Source organism: Poecilia reticulata, linkage group LG10 (assembly GCF_000633615.1).
Source record: "Poecilia reticulata strain Guanapo linkage group LG10, Guppy_female_1.0+MT, whole genome shotgun sequence".
Taxonomy (NCBI): Eukaryota; Metazoa; Chordata; class Actinopteri; order Cyprinodontiformes; family Poeciliidae; genus Poecilia; species Poecilia reticulata.
The window spans coordinates 26150890-26172613 of record NC_024340.1 but is presented as its reverse complement, the minus strand read 5'-3'; the positions used below and the strand labels follow the sequence as shown (position 1 = coordinate 26172613).

Sequence of the window (21724 nt, the reverse complement as noted above, 5' to 3'; positions counted from 1 at the left end):
CACATGACACAGGGAAGAGTAGGCATTTGTTTACTTTTATTAAAGGCTTTTTAGGAACCGGTCATAAATTCTGCACTGATGTCAAACCCAAAGGTGTCCCTGCACCACGAAGGACAACTCCTGACCGCTCACATACAGTATTTATGCGACAAATAAAACCTGATGGAGTTGGCAGTCCGATAACACTTGTAAAGATTAAAACTGATGGCAGGTACTGCAGGTGATTGTCATTTAATACATGTTCAACAGCACAGGCAAATGATTTATTTAAATTACCATGGATGGCAGGTTTGACATCACACCCTTGTCTTTCTACAAGCTCATTGGGGCAAAAGGCTACAGGGAAAGGTTATTAGATGAGAAATAAGTTGGGAGGAGCTAAACCAGTTTGTTATAGACATGGTAAAGGTGCTTTTCAGGGAAAACACTGACATCAATCAATAACAAACTAAATCAAGCCGATAATTACAGTGCACCCACTCCTTTCCTCACAGCAAAATTCACAATTTCACAAACAATAATAATAATAATAATAATAATAATAATAATAATAATAATAAAAACACTTAAAGTCAAATAAATTGTCATAATAAGCAGTGACTCATATGGAACAGATACATTATCCTTCTCTTTATCGCAACAGCGCATTTTCACTGTAATGTACTTTTTTTTTTTTTTAACACTAATGCCCCCTGTGAAAACACCTGACTTAGCATGCCGTCGGACTTCATGTTCTGCAAAGGAAAAGTCACAATAAAAACTTTACATATGTCAGCACAGAGGCCTCCAATAAATATACGAGACAACTGAACATCAGTCAGAAAGAACTTCCTGAGGAGCAGAAAGATGAGGGCCGAACTATTATCATCTGTACACGGCCTCTACAGCTGACCTATAACTTCTGCAGGTACACTATTACAGTAGGTTTCTGAGGATATTAATGGCACGATAACATTTAAAAAGAGTAAACACTTTAAAAAGGCTCATCCTCCCCACCCCGTTTGTTCCCTAAAACAAAAAAATAAATAAATAACAGGATGAAACATGGTCTCCAGTCATTCCAGGCAACAGACGCGAACACATGAAACACAGCTTTCCGCAGGCACAGCCATGACGTCTTTTCGTTTTCGCCTCAGCCGGGATTTTTAAGTGTAAAAAAGGGCTAGCCAGCGCCCATTACATCACTCTCCGTTTTGTTACAGTACTTTACAGATAAAAGTTAAATACTTAAACAAGCTTCGAATAAAGGGAGGAAATGGAGAAAGAAAGTGAGAGCAGAGGAAGGTATACGAGACGGCATCAGTAGGAATTACTATGAAGTGGTTTTCCCTGTAATTGTAGTATCTACAGTAGTAAACTTCTCCACAGAGTAAACACACATAAAGGGAAGGAGGAAGGAGACGCCGTGTCCCTCTCCGACGCACCAGAGCTTCTAGCTAGTATCCAAAAGGAGAAAGTTTATTCCAGTTTTCGTAGCTTAACGTTTCACTTTTTTTCCTTTCTGAACATATAATTTTTTTTTCTTCTCGATGAATCCTGTTCATCATGTTTGTTCTGTTTCTTTTTTCTTTTTTTTTTTTTTGCTCTTGATGCAGTTTCTTTGTATTAAAACACCAAAGTACCAGCTTCAGGTTCCTTCACAGTCCAGTTTAGTGCAAAGAGAACACACACATCTCCTCGTCTGGTGGTGGGAGGGTTAGATCCCACCCCGCCTCATGTCTTTGCCAGAACATTCGACCTGAGGAGACAAAAGAAGATTATGAAACCTTTTAAGAATTTTCCTTTGTTGGGGCTTACCATGCTAGTACATATAAATTTTATTACTTTAAACCTAAATCTGCTTGGGGTAAGAATAATTTGTGCTTTACAGTAAGTCATCTGCATGTCATTAAGCCTCTGGTGCAATGCTAACTTGCATCTGAGAGAAATTACTCTTTAATTTACCCTCTTTGCTAATTTTTTTGTGCAAAATTACTAAAACGTTTTGCCTGCCGGTTATTCTAGTTGCCACATATATTAGCAGTCATTTGAATCGTGTGTTGAACGAGGGACACATCCAAAGACTTCCTAACCCTTCTCGGCTGCAGCTCACTGAGAAAAGTAGCTGTTCCGCAATGATAAAGTTGTAGGTTTGATTCCAGCCGCCTCTGTTGTCATATGTTCATGTGCTCCTGCGCGAGGCTCTAAACACCCAGTTACCTAACGTTGTGTGAACTGTTTGTGACTCAGGCTGGGTTAGTGTGGATCATAGGTGGTAACATTGAGCTGGGCTGTCAGTAGGACAAGAAAAGCAACATGTAGGTTTGTTTAAGCAGCTTCCCACCTGAGTGCTTTCCACCTGTCCTTCTCCACCTGGTTCTCGGGACTTTCACTTTCATATGATGCAAGGTAGAGTCCTGGGGAAGGGCAAGTAGAGAAAGATATGTATTTAGAGCATTATTCAGTTAAAAAAACAAACTGTATGCAGCCAAGTAACTCAGCTTGCAAGCTGCAGTCTTAAAGAACACTTTAATGTTCAGAGTTAGCATGTTAATCTTTACTTTTAGCTCTGAAATACAAATTACATCATGTTTAATATTTGTTGACGTAAAAAATATTTGCTTACAATTAAAAACGTTTAATTGCGAGCAGATCAATTAAACTTTCTGCTTCTTGTATTTTTTAGCACTAGATTTTGTTAATTTGTCTATGCTTTAGTTCAAGAAGAAAGACACAACATACATTTTTATTCTTTTTTTACTCGATAAAAGTGTTGGCAGCCATTTAACAGAACAGTAACATTTTATTTGAAGGGGTGTGCATAAGACTGATATGACAGTGTCATAAACTTCACATAACACCTGTTATAAACATGAAGGAGGCTTCATGACGATAGTTTACAACTGGGTGTCATGAAGTGTCATTCAGTAAATAATGGTAGTTTTAATACAAAGTTGCACTAAAAGTTGCATTTAAGTCAAATGAAATTGTAAACTTTGCATTATTCAGTAAATAATTGCACTTTTAATGCAAAGTTTACAATTTTAATGTTTTTCTAAATACATATTTCAATGAAACTTTGCATTAAAGTGTCAGTATTTACCAAATGACACTTCATGACAACAGTTGTAAACTATCATCATGATTCCTCCTTCATGTTTATGATAGTGTCATATCAGTCTTATGCGCACCCCTTCCAATAAAGTGTTAACAATAGAACAATAGGTCTGGGATGTTACAATAGTAACAAATAAATGTCAGTCAAGAAATGATCCTGGTCTCAGAGTTTTAATCGCTGACTGAAGGAACATCATAATATCAAATTTCTCTTTTATTCTCACGTTTAAAAGAGAGCGTGAGAAAATAGCACTGTCCGCTTGCGTAACCGAAATGTTTCTCACCGTCCTCGCTGAAGATGGGAGCGGTGTGGAGGTAGTGCAGGATGGCGCGGTCCTCCTCGAACGGACACTCCACCTGTTTCCACGTCATGAACTCTCCAACTTGTCGAGCCAACTCCACAAATTTCTAAACGGCAAACCAGTCAGACGGAAATATTGAGTCACGTGGAAGAAATTGACTGAAAAAAAAGGTCGGGTGGGGGAAAAAAGCTCACCTCGAAGTTGACGTGGCCGTTGGGCATTCGGTTAGCGCAGCCTTCATTCAGGAAGTAGATGTCTTTAATCAGCAGGCTGAAGAAGGGAATCACAATCTGAGGAGGACGAAGACAGGAACACAGTTTATATTACGATTAATTCATGACCAACGTACACTTCCTGAATATCAGCAGTCATGCTGATGCCTCACCCTTTCTCTGTTGCTGTTGGCAGTCTGAGAGCGATGGGCAGCTCCCCTCAGGGCGGTCCTGTAGTTATAAAAGTTTCCTGTGGGATCCATCTGATGCTGCAAAAGCCAAACAAAACAGTCAGCTTGAAGGTAGAACCCGCTTATCTCAAGAAGTCTGTGAAAGGATCTGGGTTTACCTCAAGAATAAAAAATTTGGCAGTTTTGGTTTTGCTCCAAGTCTTCTTCAGTCGTGACACAGGAGTCATGTTCATGCCAGCTGCAGAGAAAATACATTTTACTATCTAAGTGAGCAAACAAAAGAAAAAAAAATAGAAATCACACCTAAGTGAGAATTCATCCTGAAACAAATAGCTGTGTCGTTAGCTTAGCCAATCTCTGCTGCCAAAGTGAGGTTGTGGAAGACAGTTTTGAGGGACAAGCATTCTTTTTGTTTTGTTTACAGGCCAAGCTAAAACCTTTCCACAGTACTGAATGAACTGTAAAACCAGGAACTCACAGATGATCGCCATCAGGGAGTTAAAGTTGCCAATGTTGAAACACTCTCTGGCCACATCGATGAAGAACTCAATCACTGTGGCTCTCTGCTTCTTCTTGGCTGGCTGAAAGAAGTTCACAAAATACATTTGCTTTCCTTTAAATGTTCTCAACTTTGCTTGAAAGACACACAAGACATTGTGCTTATGCGGTTATGCAAATTATCCACAAGGGGGCAGTAATGCTCCGTAAAACATCCATTGGTTCGGCGTTTTAAATATTCGAGAAAATTGAGAAAAATTGAGCAAATTACAATTTTTAGGATAAACATATGAGTATTCTGACATTATATTCATATAATATAACGGCTTAAATTCATGGAAAAAATGCTCCTCATCATAACAGTATAACATTAAGTGGTATTTTTTTTCTAAACTCTAGAGGCGATCGTCATCATTCTCCCTCACCATGCAGATTTCTGTTGCTACCAGGTAACACAGTCTGTTGAACCATCTGACGTAGGCCTCAAGGTTGAAGGTTTTCTTCTTCTGCTCACTGAAAGATGGCTGCTGTTGACACACACACGCACACACACGCAGACAAGATGTGAGCCACTACAGTGATTTGCACCAACACTAATTAGCTTCCTATGTACAGGCTGACCCCCTCTGAGAGTGTAAATGGCAAAGACTGCGAGTGGCGAGTACACATGACAGGACTGGTGGAGAGCAATGGAAAATAACCAGCACAGGATCAGCAAGGAGAAACAGGAGTTCAAGAGATAAGAAAGGGAAAAGAAATCTCCATGGTTACATCAAAAAGTCCAACATTAGATAGAAGAACAGCTTCATGTTTGTTTGCTGTTTCATGCAACATTCACTGAAGGTTGACATACATATATAAATTTGAGTGTACTGCACTATCAATACAGTTTTTGTGTTGTCTTATTTGTTCAAGGAGTTCATTTAGAGACTAATTTAAGATCAAAATAACATTTCAGTGCTGATGATGTTACTCATCCTTGGACTAATGGGATTAGATTCAAGTATGCATATTTCGCATTACTGATAATGAAGGTTCAGTTACATATATTCCTCAGTCAAACTCAGAAAAATCATTAGTCCAGTTCAAGATACATTTAACTTTTATAAATCTGACACCTAAAATTGCCTTTTTTCAATGTCTTGGGGAAAAAAATAATATTTTTCTAAATCAGTGTAACATTGTGAGTGTCTAAAATTATGGTTAATCACTAATCAGCAAATAATCTGCTTTTAATCAGTGAATACTCTGGTTTGCACAGACAAGTTTTAGCAATCATGGCTTACTTTTATGTGCACGTTTGGGAATCCAAATTATAGCTCTGCGTGTTTTTTTTCCAAAAAATATAAGAGCAAATCACTTTTTGGAATGACATTCATGGTAAAAGAAATGCAGTATATTGTAAAAAAAAATGTTGTCTTTATTCACACACATATATAAACATATTTATAAATACACATCCCAAAAGCTTACCTGTGTTCCATCCAAAGGATCTTTCTGAACAAAGGCTTGGACAAACTCCTCCGGACCAATATGGCTTAAATGCTCCTGCAAAACAGACAGTCATGTTTTATGGATTTTCATCAGTTTTTCTAATTGTATTTATTTATTACAAAAAAAAAATCCACACAAAATGCTTAAATCCATTAAAGCCACAACAACACAGAGTGTAAAACTAGGCACAGGCACATAGGGCTGGAGCCATCTGATTAATAAGTCTTTCATTTCAGTAATGGAGGCGAATCAATAGAAGGAAGTAATGACTCACTGATGTGACTCACTGCTATCATATTTTCAACGAGTGACACTAGGGACAATATCCACTTCTATTAAAAGATAGTGGGCAAACTCGCAGTCATGTGCAACTCGAAATGACTCAACAGACCCATCACGCCTCGAGATCAAATTCAGATCTGATAAGGAACGCGACGACCGGTTGTTAGTACCAGCATAACGTTTAAATCCTCATAAGACATCATAAAATCCAGAACGTGTGAGCTGTGCACGCCTACTTGTCTGTCTCTGCCTCTCTTCTTTATCTGTGTGTGTGTGTGTGTGTGTGTGTGTGTGTGTGTGCGTGTGTGTGTGTGTGTGTGTGTCAGAGTGTGAAGCTGTCAGGTCATATATATCTGCAGTGGTTTTATCCCCTTTGTTCGCAGCCCCGGGCATTTTGCTGACTTCTGGGGTGATGTCACTGCTCAGACAAGGGTGCAGGCTTACTCAGGCATGCTGAAAAAATAAAAAATAAAAAATCCACTACGGAAGTGCAGCTAAACGTGTTAATGGACGCTGCAGTTTTTATTTCTATGATATATTGTTATATATATTTTATTACACGTGGTTCCTATAAACCTTTTTTCTTTTCTTTTTTTTTTCCGCCATGCCTCCTAGTCCCTTTCCTTTTAAACGATTCTTGTCCAAAGCTCAGGACCCCGAAACGGGCTAATGCTTCATCACCCTTAGAGCCCTCACGCTCCCGAGCATCCACTCTCCTCGTTACCGACCTCTGTCTGACCCCTCCGTACCGCTCGGCCTCCCTCAGGACTCACCAGCTCCACGTGGGTGAGCTGCTGTGCCAGCGTGTAGGGGTCGTTGCAGATGGAGAGCATGTCCTTCTGGATGGGTGGGGGCTTGGTCTTGAAAGCCACGAGCTTGTCGGAGATGGAGGAGGCGTTGAGGGAGACTTTGACGATGCTCTCTTCCCCCTGGCTCATCAGGGCCAGCCTCTGGCTCAGCTTCTGCAGCATCTGGTTCAGGGTTTTCCAGTACGCCTGGAGAGGAGAGGATCAGGGAGGGCAGGCAGACGGGCAGATGAGCGAGGAAGCCATCAATAACGTCTTTGATGAATAATTTATTAATGGTCTTGTAGGACAGTGATAGGCGTGAATCAGAATGACTAGAGGGCCACGTAGCGAGGACTCTGAAACAGCGTGGCGTGTTCAAATAAAAATCATAGCTCTTAAGCGTTTTCTCACTTCAAAACAAAAAGCTCAGTTTATTCGGTCAACATATTTCCCACCTGATGTTTTCATGGATCTGATTAATGCTCTCTATGCCGAGCTTGTCGTGAAAGTCTCGTGTTTATGTCTCTGCCGCTTTAAAATTAAGCACAACTTTGCGTTGATCTCTCGCATAACATCCGTAGAAGTTTGAGATTTTATTGTAACAAAATGTGAGACAGTTAAAGTAGCACAAATACTTTTGCAAGACACTGTAGTTTCGAGGAATAAAGATATAAAAGTACACGCTAATTTAGCAAAGGAATAAAATACACAGAAAACATGAAATAAACCGGAAGAGAAGCTCAAGAACGACAAAGCTAAAATGTTACTCGTTGTTTCAACGTTTCAGTGATTTGCTCGGCGTGGAGCCTCCTTGCAGATGGCTCCACGCAGAGGCCATTAGGTCAGTCTGTCTCACAAATGACCCAGAGCCACAGCTCCCACATGCATGCACACACCCATGCTGAGGACAGCCAGCTGCGAATAGCAGCGCATTCATCACCACCTGCCCAGCCTCCCTCCTCCTCTTCCTCCTCCTCCTCTTCCTCTGCTCAGACTTCATCACTCTCCTCCTTCACCTTTTTTCTTCTCTCTTTCCCCTCTGTGGCTCTGCATCCCATTTCTCCACCCATCTCTCTCCCTCTGTTCTCCCTCACAGCCACTCCTTCCTTCCTCCCTCAGCTCTGCTCTCCTGCAGTGTTAACATTGTACAACAGCTGGGCTCCTCAGCTGACACTGACTCTGACTTTTTCTGTCAGGGAGGATAAGAAATCTTCCTCTTCATTAATTCTACTACATCTGTTTGTACGACAACTCCTCCTCACTCCAAATTTGTCGAATATGGATGATGGGTGTTCCTCTTGAAGCCAAAGGTTCCCTGTAAATTGTGACATTTTTTGACATGCAGGGAAGCAAAAATAAAAAGTCCCAGTGTGTCAGCGACAGTTCCCTGAGGACATCTACCCTCAGGGTGAAGTCTTCTGGAGAGCGTGATTCAATATTCAACTTTTCGACTTTTTTTTCAGGCTCCGAACGCTAAACACTGACTCTGTCAGTCTTCAATGTGCCAAACTCAACTGCGGATCAGTCCCCTTGCTCACCGAAAACAGAAATTCAGTTAAACTGTGACAGCAGGAGTTTTTGGTCTGGATGTAAGATGAAAGAGGATTATGAGGAAAAAAAACAGACATAATGGCATCAAGTCTTTTTTTTGTCTGTCCTCGATACATAGAGCCTTGCCGTATTCAGAGCCAATGAACGTTTTCATATTTGGTCTCATTTCAGCTCCAAGGTTCAGAGTATTTTACAAGGATTTTATGTGATAGACCAACACAGGGTAGAGTATAATTATGTAGAAAATTAATTCATGATATTCACAGATTTCAAGAAGTGTTGTGTGCATTTGTATCCAGCTCCTCCCCCCACCCCCAATACAGCTAAATAAAATCCCATAATAAGGAAAAATCCATCGATCCATCCATCATCTACAGCTACTTATCCATGCGAGGTCGCGGGGGGAGGTGCCCATCTTCAGAGGACACGCTGGACAGACTGCCAGTCCGTCAAGGGGCAACACAATCATGCACACACTCATATTTAAGAGCAATTTAGAGAGACCAATCACCGCAACAGCTATGTTTTTGGACTGGGAGGAAGCCAGAGTACCCAGAGAGAACCCATGCATGCACAAGGAGGAGAACATGCGATCAGCATCCAAAAAGACCCCAGGGTCAAACCCAGGACCTTCTTGCTGAAAGAATACAATATTTCTCCTTGCAGCCATAAGTAAAAATGTCAATTTTAAATTGCTACAACATCTCCGTAGAAAGATGACGCTAGCGTACCTCATCACATGGAGCTATCCTGCGGATGATGTCTTTGAGGTGACCGACCATCTTCTCGTCCCTGAAGTCTGATGGGAACGTTTCTGTCCATTCTGTCAGCAGCTGCAGGATCTTGGGACCAAACTTGCGTACCTTAACCTGTCGTCGGTAAGCAAATAAAAATGTGAAAAAAAACAAAACAAAACAAAAAAACGACTGCTCTTTAGATTCCCTGCTCTTCAGCTGCGTCGTGCACAAACAGGAGTGTGTAAAAACGTGTGGTGCGGCGCTGACCGTATCGAGCGGGCTCTGGTCCAGCTGCTGCTGCTTGATACACAGCTCACACACCCTGGAGAGCAGCTCCGAGGGAGGAATGAACAGACGGGCGCTCAGCAAGAAGGTAAACACATAGGCTTTCTGTGAAAAGAGACAGGAAGACATTAAGCGAGACGCTCCCACAACAGCATCTATAAAAGAAGCCCTGCTGGCTGTAATTAAACTAAGCAGGGACTCGGGGCTAATAATCAAATTAGCACGCCTGTCACTGAGACTGCAAACTGAAACGACTCTCTCAGGCCGCACTTCCAGTCTTTCAGTGTTTCGGGGAGATTTTTATCTGAAAGCTGATCACAGAGAGGGTTTTAATCAAGCTGGCACGGAGACGCATGGACGCAGGGTCGTCAACGAACTGGGAAAAAAAGACGAAAAAGTTTCCTGTCATGGGGAACTCTGCCAAACAAAGTTAAAAGACATATTAGGAATTTAGAGCACAGAGCTTTGTGTTGCTGAATTACTGTTTCGGGACAACATTTTCACAATTTAGCACATTAAAACCATAAACTTCAATGAATTAAGTCTGGAGTAATTCTGGTCTATGGCATCAACCAAAAGAGTTCAAACAGAGTTCATTTCTCAATGCAGTATTATGTAATCATTTTTTGGCCTCTCCGCGTTTCTCACTTTTCCTAAACCTTAGTCATCTCACTTTCTCAATATTTAGCCTTTCAACCATTTGACGCTCTTCTGGGGATTAGCAAGACGTCATTTAATTCAATAAGACTATTCTTGTAATTCGGTTTACCTCGGGGTAATAGTCTGCAGTGGGCACCAGGTTCTGGATCAGCGTCTCCAGGGAAGCAGAGGTGATGGGAGGCCCGTCAGCCAGACAGGCTGCTGGCCCCGGGCCCTCCTGAGGGGCCCCGTCCTCTTCCTCCTCCCCAGGCTCAGCGCAGGCCAGGTGGGGGTTGAAACCACTGGAAGTGGTAAACATGGTGCCTGAGCACACAGTTTGGGGCATTCCTGACTACAACACAAACACAGAAAACACACTGTGAGTGGAGCAGAATGAGGAAGAGGAATAAAGGAAATACGTTTCATGTAAATGCAAGCCCGTCTCCACATGTACTTTCCTAGTAATAACAACAGATGCTAACTAAAACATTGTGCTGTTAGATTTGTGGACATTCCCATTATCTACAGTAAATCTGGTGTCCGAAAAAGGGAAGTGAGTCGGACTGAAGATAAACTCCGATTCACGGAATAGCAAAGAATAAATGATGAGCCACTCAGCTCAGCATCCTGATTAGGTCTCCTCTGCTTTTTTGTAGCCCTGTGAGATTTTATTCATAGGAGCAAACAGCTACCAAAATTGCTAGAATAATTTTTGTTCACCTGAATAAAATACTGACATCTATGTTGCACTGAATTCCCATAACTATTTGCACAATGTTATTCCGTGGTGTTTGTCGAAGGCGGCTGGCTGCTTCTTCTTTCTGTATTACAGTGGAGAAAGAAGAAGCACGGATTTGACAGAATCCATGCTAGAAAGGCTAAAGAATTCAATTCAAATTTTACAAAACACAGCACAACATACTTTGCTGTTAATAAAATACAACAGTAACTAACACTACTATGTACTTCTTCTGTCAGAAATAATATAAATTAAATTTTTCTAATTATATTTTTTTGTTTAAAAAATAATAAATGTATTTAGAAAAATGTTCTGAAGCTTAATATAACAGAAAAAAGAGCAACGCTTGAATTAAAAGGATAAAAATTATTTTAAAAAAGCATCAAAGATATATATAAAAAATAAGAATAAAGAAATTAAAGAAATGTAGCAGCACAATAAATCAATTTGCGGTCGTCATAACAACAACCAAAGGAATAATAGCACCACTCGAAAGAACTAGTTGGATGTAATATTTGGTTAACTTTTTTTTTTAATGACATGTATTCAATCTCTGCATGTAAATATCAAGTTTAGCTCAGTGGATAGACGTTCTCTGCCCTTAATGCCCTAAACCTGATACAGAGTAAAATGGCTGAAATGCTTAAACTGGTCAAAGAATCACTGATTTCCCACATATAAAATAAATGCATCAAAACTAAGAAATCTGTTTTCTTTCTACAACCACATCAACCAAGATCATGCACTTTGATGCACTTTTTTGAGTAGAGAAATTACAGTTAAAGGATGGGACATAAGCTTTGATGGTTTTATGGGGATCTTACTGGACTGAAAACTGAAACCTCTTTTAAAGGAGCTGCAACACATGCATCAATCAGAAGCCGGGTCGATGAGTCACTAATTAATAAGAGGATATATTTGAACTTTATTTATGTTTGCATGCACATAAAATGTTCATAAATCATGTCTGATGATGAGGTTAAGTCATCATTCTACTTTCCTCCTCTCTAGTTGATCTGCTCGGTTCTGTATCGGTCTTTATTTTTACTGATAAAACTTGAGCATTTTCCTATTCAGTGTTAATCTCCACAGCAGATATTCTCAAACCCCAAAGAGACAGGGGAGAATGAAAATGGGTCACCGAGTCGCTGTGGAGACCGCTTTACCCTGCGAGCACTTACACGGCCCCAACGCTGCCCTGTACTTCTTTGTCTTCACGAAATCAAAAAGCTTTGCTCAGTGCACACAAGCTGCCAAACCAGAGAGCACCGTATTCCTCAGAGTGGAGTCTTTAGCACTTTCATCTCACAAACAGGAGAAACTTCCTTCACTCAGAGCTTTGAACAGGAAAGTTTCCAAAAAAAAAAGACGTGCAAAAGAATCGGTGTCCCTCGTCTATCATAGGTGGAAACCGATGACGTCCACCTGCATCTTTAGAGTTGGTTTCATTCTGTTAAGTAACCAGAGCGCCTAAAAACAAAACAGTTCTATATCCATGCGACAGCAGACGGCCGGTAAACCACCAGTGTTGATGGTGCAACTTTTGGTAATACTGATTTCAAAAGTAATCACGATATCTCCTTCCTGCTGTTTGTAGTCAAGACAACGGCCAGAGCCGATTCAAAAGACATGCAGAACTTTCAGCTGCAACTGCACCATTTCTGTCTCTACAAGCGTTTGAAAATCATTTATCACTTTTCACCCATGTTCCGGTTTTGTACTACTGAGGCTTTCTGTTGCAAAAAAATAAAAATAAATAAATAAATAAAATCCAGACAAAATAAATTTAAGTTTCTGGTTGCAAATGTTTTTGCAAGGTGGAGCTTTACTAAACTATAACAAACCAAAATGTACATTAAAGTTTTGAAAAAAATGTAGAACAATTTTGTTATATTCCGGGTTTGCTATTTTGATTTTACGCTCCTGTCCTTTGACCCCAGGTGCTGTGGGCTCCAGGGGCGAGAGGTCAAACACAGTCCCATGCTGAAAGGAAAAAAAAAAGCTCATGTCTCAAATTTTCATCGGGGATTCAGCTCTCTGTTGAGCCCCCCTACCTTTTAGCACTTATTCATGCACTTTTGCACACCTAGACACAAATACACACAGACAGGCAGACAAAGGGCTGGGGGATGGGAAGCCAGTCTTCATGTACGCCATTATTGTGGTCTTCCTTTCCACTTATAGCTACTGTTGACATTATACCTATATGTCTCGTAACGTCTGTGGTCACAGAGGGCAGACACCGCGTCTGTCTGCTCCATTTTCTGGCAAAGAAAAATACAGAGCTACACCAGAAAACTTCCCCGGTAACTCGAATAAACTAAATCAGTTTAGTCGAGGCGTTATTTATTATTTCAGTGGGAAAATCCCAGTGATGTAGGTTTAATCTGTCCATTTGCGAAGAGTCAGTAGAAACCCCCCAAAGCAGCTCTTAAATTTGCTTATTAGTGCTGCAGAGAAGCTGCTCTCCTCTCATAACAGTTCAACCCTTTTTTTTTTCTCAACTAAATTTTCCCAAACTGCCGAGCCTGGGGTGTCCTTGCAGCAACCGTCCCCTGGTTGGGATTACAACATGCATCCGTAGCAAAACATCACCATCAAAAATCCCCAGACATGATCAAATCCAGCCTTCACTCTTTGACAACAGCAGAATAAAAGGAATAATTTATGGGAACTAAAAGAACCTTCCTCATGAGGACTGACGGCAGAAACGTCTGCTCGCCTCTGATTGTCTCTGTGATATTCATTTGAGGTATTTCGCGCAAACATCCACGCTGCTTTGCGTCTAATTGTTTCGACGCGTGTTCTTTGAGCTTGATTCTACGCGAGCACGCCGTCAATCATTTACTCTCTTTCTTGCAATAATCTGCAGCCGATTTTGTATTCCTCAGCTTTCCACACCTCCCCCAGCAGTTTTCAGGCTCTGATTTACGATTTCATCACAGCTCCGTCAGCCAGCCTGCAGGATGTGAGCATAACTCAGCTCATCGCCGAGCGTGTAAATAAACCAGTCATCAGTTTGTGACCTTGTCTGTCTGCTTCGTTAGGATTGAGCCCTAATGATTTCATGGTTCACACAGCAGAGAACAGGATAAACAGGGAGGCCTGAAACACCTTGATTCTTGTCTCATTTATTCATTCAGGTGCAGATTTGCTGCCGTAATTGTGATGTTTTACCTGGTACATGTCAGAATTTTGAATTTTACAATCACTGATGAGTCCAGATTGAGTAAAGATAAGATGAATCCATAACAGTGCTTAAAAGATGCCTTTTGCATCTTAGATAAACATTTCCATGCCACTGCAGTTCTCATTTTAATCAGTAGAAGGTTTTGCATATTAAAACATTCAACAAGTGGTGGCAGAGGAAGAAGATGGAGGAAGTTTGTTCCTCAAATTGCCAACTCTGACTTCACAGTTTCACCTTCAGTGTTGGCTTGGGACTTTTTTTTTTTCAATGTTTTGAACATAAATATTCCTTTTAAGATTATTTCAAACAGTCCATATCTTCTCAGACGCTACCATGCCGTTTTTCCTGTTTGACGAACGGTACTCGCGCCATGACCAGTGTTTGTGCTGTTGTATCATTTGCCATATGACATGACAAAAACGGTGAGAAAAAAATTCCTCGTACAACTAAGCTGCTGAAAAACTTTGATGCATTTTAAAGATTTTTCAAAAAAAAAAAATCTTGTCATGTTTGCAATACGTTTCTTGATGCGTGCCTCGTAATTTGTTAAAAATTCCTGTTCCATCTAAGCGACTGCAAAATGAGCCAAATTCATCATTTCCTCACCACCGTGACTGACATTTGGTATGAGGTATTTTGTTTTCTCGCCCAGCGTGACATCATACATTATGACATCTTGAGTGTTCAAAAGAAACCGTGTAAAAGTCTCGCAAAAAATATTTAGAAACACTTTTAAATCCCCACTTTTTTCTGCTTATACTGCTCTGACCCTAACAGTTATAATGACTGAGCTGTTTAGAGCTTGAGATATCTAAATATTTTTTTCTTCCTTGGAGAAGTATTTGCAAATTGTTTCTTCGGATCTGAGTCATCCCAGCTTGCAGAATACATAATAATGGAGGAAATAAAAATGCACATGTAAAAACTCAGCAGGAACCAAGTGTTAGAGAAGTGAAGATCAGGTTTTTTTCTGGCTGATAAAGGTTCTTGAAGGTCTGAACAGCCAGCTAAAAATGAGACCGATTCTAATTTTCTTTCCAAGAACTGATATACATTCAAGGAAAAAAAAAACATAATCTGATAATGATAAGTCATTTTGAATGCAACAGAAAAGGAAAAGAAATTAAAAGATTATTCTGATATTTATTTTTATGCAGCAAAGAATAATTCAGTAACCAATATCTGATTTCTACTAAACTCAGGAGAGTGTATTAAACTATGTGCTCTTGCTTGATGCTTTTATAGTCAAAAAATGCATTTGATGAAAAGGAAATTCAGCTTTTTGAGGACCTGCTTAATCACAAATTGTTTGATTCTAATTTCTGGCTCACTGATTACTAAAACTACCTTCTTTATTTATTAATTTTTTCTCCATGCACCTAAACCCGAACACTGCCGAAACAAATCTCCCAGTAAAGTTACGGTTTTACCCCAGAGTAATTTCCAGCTTCCCCATGGCCGACTCTCGGCTCAGCGCTCGGAGTGACAGCCACGGTACTCCCACCACTTTTCTTGCATTGTCAAGGACCCATCCAAACACAAAGCTGCACTTTGTATGTAACTTGTTTCCACACCGCTCTGCGCTCTGAGCTCCCCACTGTGCCCGTCACATTGCATCAACAATGCATGAAAAAACGCTGAGAAACAAGCGGCTAAGAACAGGTGAGCATTCGCCGAGAGTGCTCCAATTCCCTCATGACATCGCCAGCTGCCAGCCAATGGAAAGCGTCTCTGCGTTTAGTCTAGACAGCTGAGTAAGTGTCATTGTTCAAGCTGTTATCACTGCCATCGCAGGGGGAGAGATCCACCCACTTTGTTCTGTCAGCACCCTTGACTTTTGAGATCTGTGTGTGTGGCATGTCTTGACGAAACAATGGCATTCCTGCTTGAGCTGTCAAGCAGCGCCCTGACTGAGTTAATCTCTACATTGTAGTGGCTTCAAATTTAGTCTCTGTAAAACCTGCCTCACGTTATAAATAGCATGGCTACAAATGACACCGTAGGCGTAGATGTCGGGATGCGAGACTTGATGACGAACCGGCTCTTTTATTGAGGCGCTAATGGTTGAGAACAATCAGCATTAGCTCTTCGTGCCAGAAACCTTCTGACCTTTTCCATTAGAGGGTCAAAGGCCGAAGAAGGGCAGATGGAGTACAGTAGAGGTGGCTCAGTGGCTCTCCAAAGCCTCAAGAGATTTGTTTTTACGGTGCAGCCACCTCCACACATAACGAAGACAGCAGCATGCGTGGCAAAAATCACTTGAGGTATGTTCTAATTTCACTCCTAATTGAATGATGCTGAAGGGCAAATCATCCAAAATCTAAAACTAGGAGATGTAGAGTGACTGCAGGCTTGTCCTCTTTTTATAGCTACTAAAATCCTTTACATTTAAAAAAAAAAAAAAACTGACTAACTTCTTTAGAGTAATTAAGTAAATTTAAAACAAAAACAACAAAAGAAAGTACACTTAATGCATGCTGTTATTGCTTTCTTCAGGTGTAAAAGTCTAACATTTTTATTTCATTTCTTTAAGAGTTTAGATTACGGTTTATTCCTGACCAGGTGATAAGAGGATACAGATTTCCAGACGAATTGCATTCATCAGTTAGATGGAATGAAAAATCTCCGATTGATTCACCACATCAGCCGATGGGATTACTGGTATCCAGGTGGACCAAAGTTTTCAGTCGCTCTTCAGCATCTTAACATCTTCTGGTGGTGGACAGGACTGGTACCAGTGCTGGAGTGACTGGCAATTTCACTGGTAAAGTACAGAGCACAGACCAACGCAGTGCAGCTCAAGCTGAAAGTTAAACATAAGCCATCACTAATTAATTCAGCTAATAATTACCTAACATTGCAGCAACAAACCCGGTCAAATTACAGTGGGATTCTGTGAATTTCCCCACATTTATCTGCAGTTTATATTAATGGGTGGAAATTACATGTGATGTTATTCAAAAACACCTTCATTTCTCCACATTTACATCAAAATGGAAAAATAAACCTTCTTCAAATCAAAGTGTAAGAGCAATTTAATAAAACAGCTCCTAAACTCTCTTCTTGTGTTCCTGTTTGGAAAGATCCCTAACTTAAAAAAATTAAAAATAAAAACTGAGGCAGAAGTCGTGTGGAAACTAAAACAGCGCCATTCATCACCTTTATAAAGTAACGCTACTTTAAAGCTGTAGCTGCAGACCTTCTAATTGAGTAGACTAATTATCTCTCTATTATAAATCTGATGTATTTGTGCAATACTGTAAAAAGAAAAACTGCAAACGATGTCAATCTGTTTATATTAAAACTACTAATTTATTTAGTCTTAATTCTGTTTTTTGCTCATCAGAATCAAATTTAACTGAGATAAAGTTATTCTAGCTGCAGTTTTTGCAGTACTAGTCATAAGTGTTGCTTAACCCTGTTAAATAAAGGCATCTAAGTCATGTTATTCATTGGAAATACCATTACGTTGCAGTATTACTCAAGGTTACCATGCCCCAACTATTGCATACCAGTCCATTACTTATGTCTTAAGAAATTGATCTCTTTACGTAACTACACATCTGTATGCATTCACTTTCCAGCTTTATCTAGCTGTTTGACTTCTACGTGTTCGGAATAAAGTGTTTCACAGAAAAAGACGACTGAGCAGCGCATCATCTGAGGAAAGCGAATATCCGGCATTGGGTATTGCAGCAACATTGTTTTGTTTTTGTCGCTGTTTCCTGGTTTCGGCGGCAGTCACGGCTGAAGCGAGGTGAAAAAAAGACAGTACTCAAACAAGTATGTGGTGAAAGCTGCTACCTCTAACTCGCTCGAGAGAAGAAGGCACACGTCTGGGTGCAGCGCAGATACTGCAGTCTAGGCTCTCCACTGTTACACGTGTGCCTTGTCAGACTCGATAAAGCCGTCTTTCCCACTGCAGACGGCGTACAACTACCCCCCCCCGGCTCCCTCCACTGCCATCTGATTTACAACACTTCCTTTCTAATTTAGGATCCACATGTTTCACCCACTTTAACACGTCACAACTTCTCCACTTTAGCTATTTTGGAAGCGTGCTCCACAAAAGCAGATCCTTGCGTATTTTTGGGGCCTGACACTATTTTGTGTACCACAGGGAAATGCAACTTTGGCCTAAATTTTTCTCTCAGTTCTTTGAAAGCTGAAGTGCAAAAAAAAAAAAAAAAAAAAAAGAGAGAGGGAGAGAGAGAGAGAAACACATGGCAGTGTCAACTAAGGTAAAGGTAAAGAAAAATCCCTCTTTGTCATCCTTCTTCCTCTATTCCTCCTCCTCCTCCTGAATCTTCCTCTTCACACCCTACTTTCTAACGTGTCCAGTACAGATGGCCCTGCAGGAGTCTGCTCCCCCCAGCAGGAGCTACTGGCATGAGAAACTTTCTGGCTGTCCAACAGTCTCCACGGGAGGCCAAATGTGTTGTGGCGTCCGGACTGAATGTCGTGGCATCTGAGTTGAGCCAACCTGGCTGCTAAACCACGCAGTGACACTACAGAGCGACCACAACATACCACGCATGTGTCTGCTCTGCGCACTACCAAGCCAGTACACTGCTGTTGGATAATAGACAACAAATGAGCTCTTTGTGTTTTGGAGAAAAAAAAACATACACACACACACGCACACATGCATGCACAGTTGCGCCCACCCAGCAGCTACACACAGGACTGAATTACACGTGAAGTATTCCACTCATTCCTCTGATTCTCCATGAGGTCCACGCCTGACAGAAGCAGCAATCACAATCGACCAGCACACACACACACAAACACACACACGCACCCACCCCCACACACACACACACATACACACACACACCTCCCCTTATCCCTCCTTACTGGAGTTCCCCTGTAATTCCCCTTTACTAACCGAACAGAGACACGCTCATGATTTTGCACCTGTTTCACACACACGACAGCTCCGTCAGTGAAATCCTCCCTGGATAATTCTGCCCATGGAGACGATCTTTACACGTGTGTGTTCGTCCTCATTCCTTTCATGGCCAGCTGTGTGCATCCAAGCGTTTGTGTTGGTGTATGGGCTCACTGAAGGGCAGGCCAAGTCAAAACGCATCTTAGCCCATGTTGTGTCATCTATTACCTGTTTTCTTTCTTCATGTGGTGCCCCTATGGCTCCATGATTTCTTTAAAGAAAAAAAGTGTCTGAAACACAATTAAGTGCAAATGTGACAAATGTAAGAAAGTATAAAATCACAGAGCCTTGCAAAAACTTCCATACTTCGACATTTTATCATCTTACAACCACAGAATTTAATTTCTTTTGCTGGATTTTATGTTTAAGTGAAAGGCAGATATAAGTCGCACAGCTGACAAAATAAATTCTGCATGATTTTCATATTTTATTTTCATTATTTTAAAATCTCAGTATAAATCCAGCTGTTCTGTGAAGGACTCCGTTTTTCTAGAGCATCATGAAGATCAAGGAGCAAACTCAACGGGTCATGTATAAAGGGATGAAGAGGTTTGAAGTATTGGTCGGTTAAAAAGCAAAATTGCCATCTTAGAAGGAACTGTTCATCCAAAAAATGGAGTATAGCCAACGTACAACCCTACAAATAACTGACCACCTTAAGTGAGAGAGATGCAGAAAACTTTAGCTCAGGTGGGAGAAATATTAATTGGGAACTCAGCAAATCTGGTCTCCATGAGTGAATGGCAAGAAGAAATCCCCTTTTGAAAGAAAGCCAGGCGAAACACTGCCTACCATAAGCAGGACGATAAAGCAAAACATGTGAAGTTAAAGCAAATGTATGCAAAACTGAGTAGTAAAAATCTGAACATCGCCCTGAACACACCATCTCCACTTTGAAACACGGTGGTGGCACTATCATGCTGTGGGGATGCTTTGTTCAGGAAGAAGGGAAGCTTGTCAGGTTTAGTAGGTAAATGGATGCAGCCGTGTTTGTCCCAGGTGTTAAACACAAACAATCGTAAGTTTTTCTAGATTTTTTTTTATATCTAGAGTCACATGTAATCCCAATGAGACACACTTGAATTTGTGACTGTAATGTGACAAAATGTGGAACATTTAAAGGGGTTTGGATATTTTTTACAATGCACACCCAAAGCAGCAACTGAAAAATGATAAAATGTAGAAAAAAATACCACTATATCCTGCCTTTAGTTTTGTGATAGTTTTTTTTTTTTTGTAATTTAGCAGTATTAACCCCTGAACAAGCTTCTGAAACCCCTTCACATGTGGGGAAAAAACACTTATTTAAATTCATCTTCTCAGTTTGTTAGAGATGAAAATGGTGCATTTAAATGAACTAAAGGTCTCCAACACAATGGGTTTAGTCAGTCCATCATGTTGCTTAGAGATAATTACAGCCGAGTACAGATTTGCGCCCTGGTGGCAACAGCATAATAATTGCTTCTAGTGATTTTAGAAGCCACATGTTATTCATATTTAAATTTGCAGGAAAATGTAACTAACCTGTATTTGTGATTTTGCCTTGCTCTGCCCATGACAACATAAGTCAGCTGTCCGTCCAAACGAAGTCATCAGCATCTCATTCCTGTTCCTTGACTCAAACCTGCACAGCGAACCGCCACGAGCTAATGAGCGAGACTGAAACAGATGCACATCTAATAACCACACGGTACTAATTTCATCGCGGCTGTCTCCTTCCCTGTTAAGCTACATCCATCAGCTCATTACAGGCAGCGCGGCCAGGGGCTATGCACTGTGTCGATGCTGATGTATGGCGTAGAATCATGCTAATTAGTGGCCCGGCCTGCTTCCTTCTCCATGCAGGCTCCATGTAAGTGTTAACACGATTATGCAAACAGTGGTCAGGGTTCACAAAAACATAACTACTTCTAGGTTGGTATGTGGACAACACAATATGCCATGATAATCCCTTTTCTTTTCTTTTTTTTTTGTTGTTTAAACTGTGAACCAGATTAGTGGTCAGGCAAATCAGAAAACCACTGTGCACTTCAGATCCTGTTGATCCAGGGTGGTTCCAAAGTTCAGGACAGACTTGTGAGCTCCTGAGCAATTTGTGTAGACCTGCAGCAGGATTCGTCTTACTCATGGAAGCTGCTTTCATAAATGAGGCTGGACACATGGATGGGTGGGACAACAGCTGCGTGAACAAGGCCTAAGTTACAGCAAAAATGTCAGCTGCCAACACTCCCTTACAAACAACGTATAGTAGCAAGATGATGTACGGCACTTACAACAAAATACTTGAAGATTTCCAAATAGGTCTGACATATGAGCAGAAACCTGTCAGTGTTTACAGGTTTACTTCTAGAAACCTGGTTGTGAGGTCAGTTCTTACGCGGCCTTTATGCGTTGCTAAGCAATATACATGACTTAAAAGTTGAGTCCCATTTAGTTTTGATCATCTCTGGCAAAGATTTCATCACATTACATCTAGGTCAAGTGGGATCATTTTTAAAACACATGCACAACCAACAGAAAATGGCCAACAAATAACGCAACAAGGTCAGAGTAACACTCGTATTTCACTTTTGAATTAAGCCTGAATTCAGCCTAGAGATAAAGAACCTATTTAATAATTTTTTAATACAAAGCTCTTTTTATTAAAAGATAAAAAAGAGTCAAAGTATTTCAAAATTTCTGCCATATCTCACTGCACAATTTATTGTCAGGCTGACATTTAAGATGCAATATAAAGAGAAATGTAAAAAAAAACAAAAAAACGAAACA

General features: G+C 40.7%; 1 protein-coding gene across 2 annotated transcripts in view; it reads right to left on the bottom strand.

Annotated features, from left to right (window-relative positions):
* Nucleotides 1–18: 18 nt before the first annotated feature.
* The window catches only part of LOC103471251 (ras-GEF domain-containing family member 1C), a 26278-nt gene continuing 4572 nt past the window's right edge, over nt 19–21724 (bottom strand). The window contains exons 1-14 of one of the 2 annotated variants that reach the window (XM_008420128.2): nt 11996–12314; nt 10206–10427; nt 9419–9541; nt 9146–9283; nt 6849–7070; nt 5773–5847; nt 4725–4826; nt 4280–4382; nt 3960–4039; nt 3784–3879; nt 3593–3688; nt 3381–3504; nt 2324–2396; nt 19–1738 (exon numbers count right to left, since the gene is read on the bottom strand). In XM_008420128.2, the coding sequence (XP_008418350.1) occupies nt 1714–1738; nt 2324–2396; nt 3381–3504; nt 3593–3688; nt 3784–3879; nt 3960–4039; nt 4280–4382; nt 4725–4826; nt 5773–5847; nt 6849–7070; nt 9146–9283; nt 9419–9541; nt 10206–10421 (1473 nt within the window). In that variant the 5' untranslated portion in view covers nt 10422–10427; nt 11996–12314 and the 3' untranslated portion in view covers nt 19–1713. Of the gene's footprint in view, nt 1739–2323; nt 2397–3380; nt 3505–3592; nt 3689–3783; nt 3880–3959; nt 4040–4279; nt 4383–4724; nt 4827–5772; nt 5848–6848; nt 7071–9145; nt 9284–9418; nt 9542–10205; nt 10428–11995; nt 12315–21724 lie in introns of those variants that run through there. The other variant, XM_008420127.2, reaches the window with a different exon arrangement.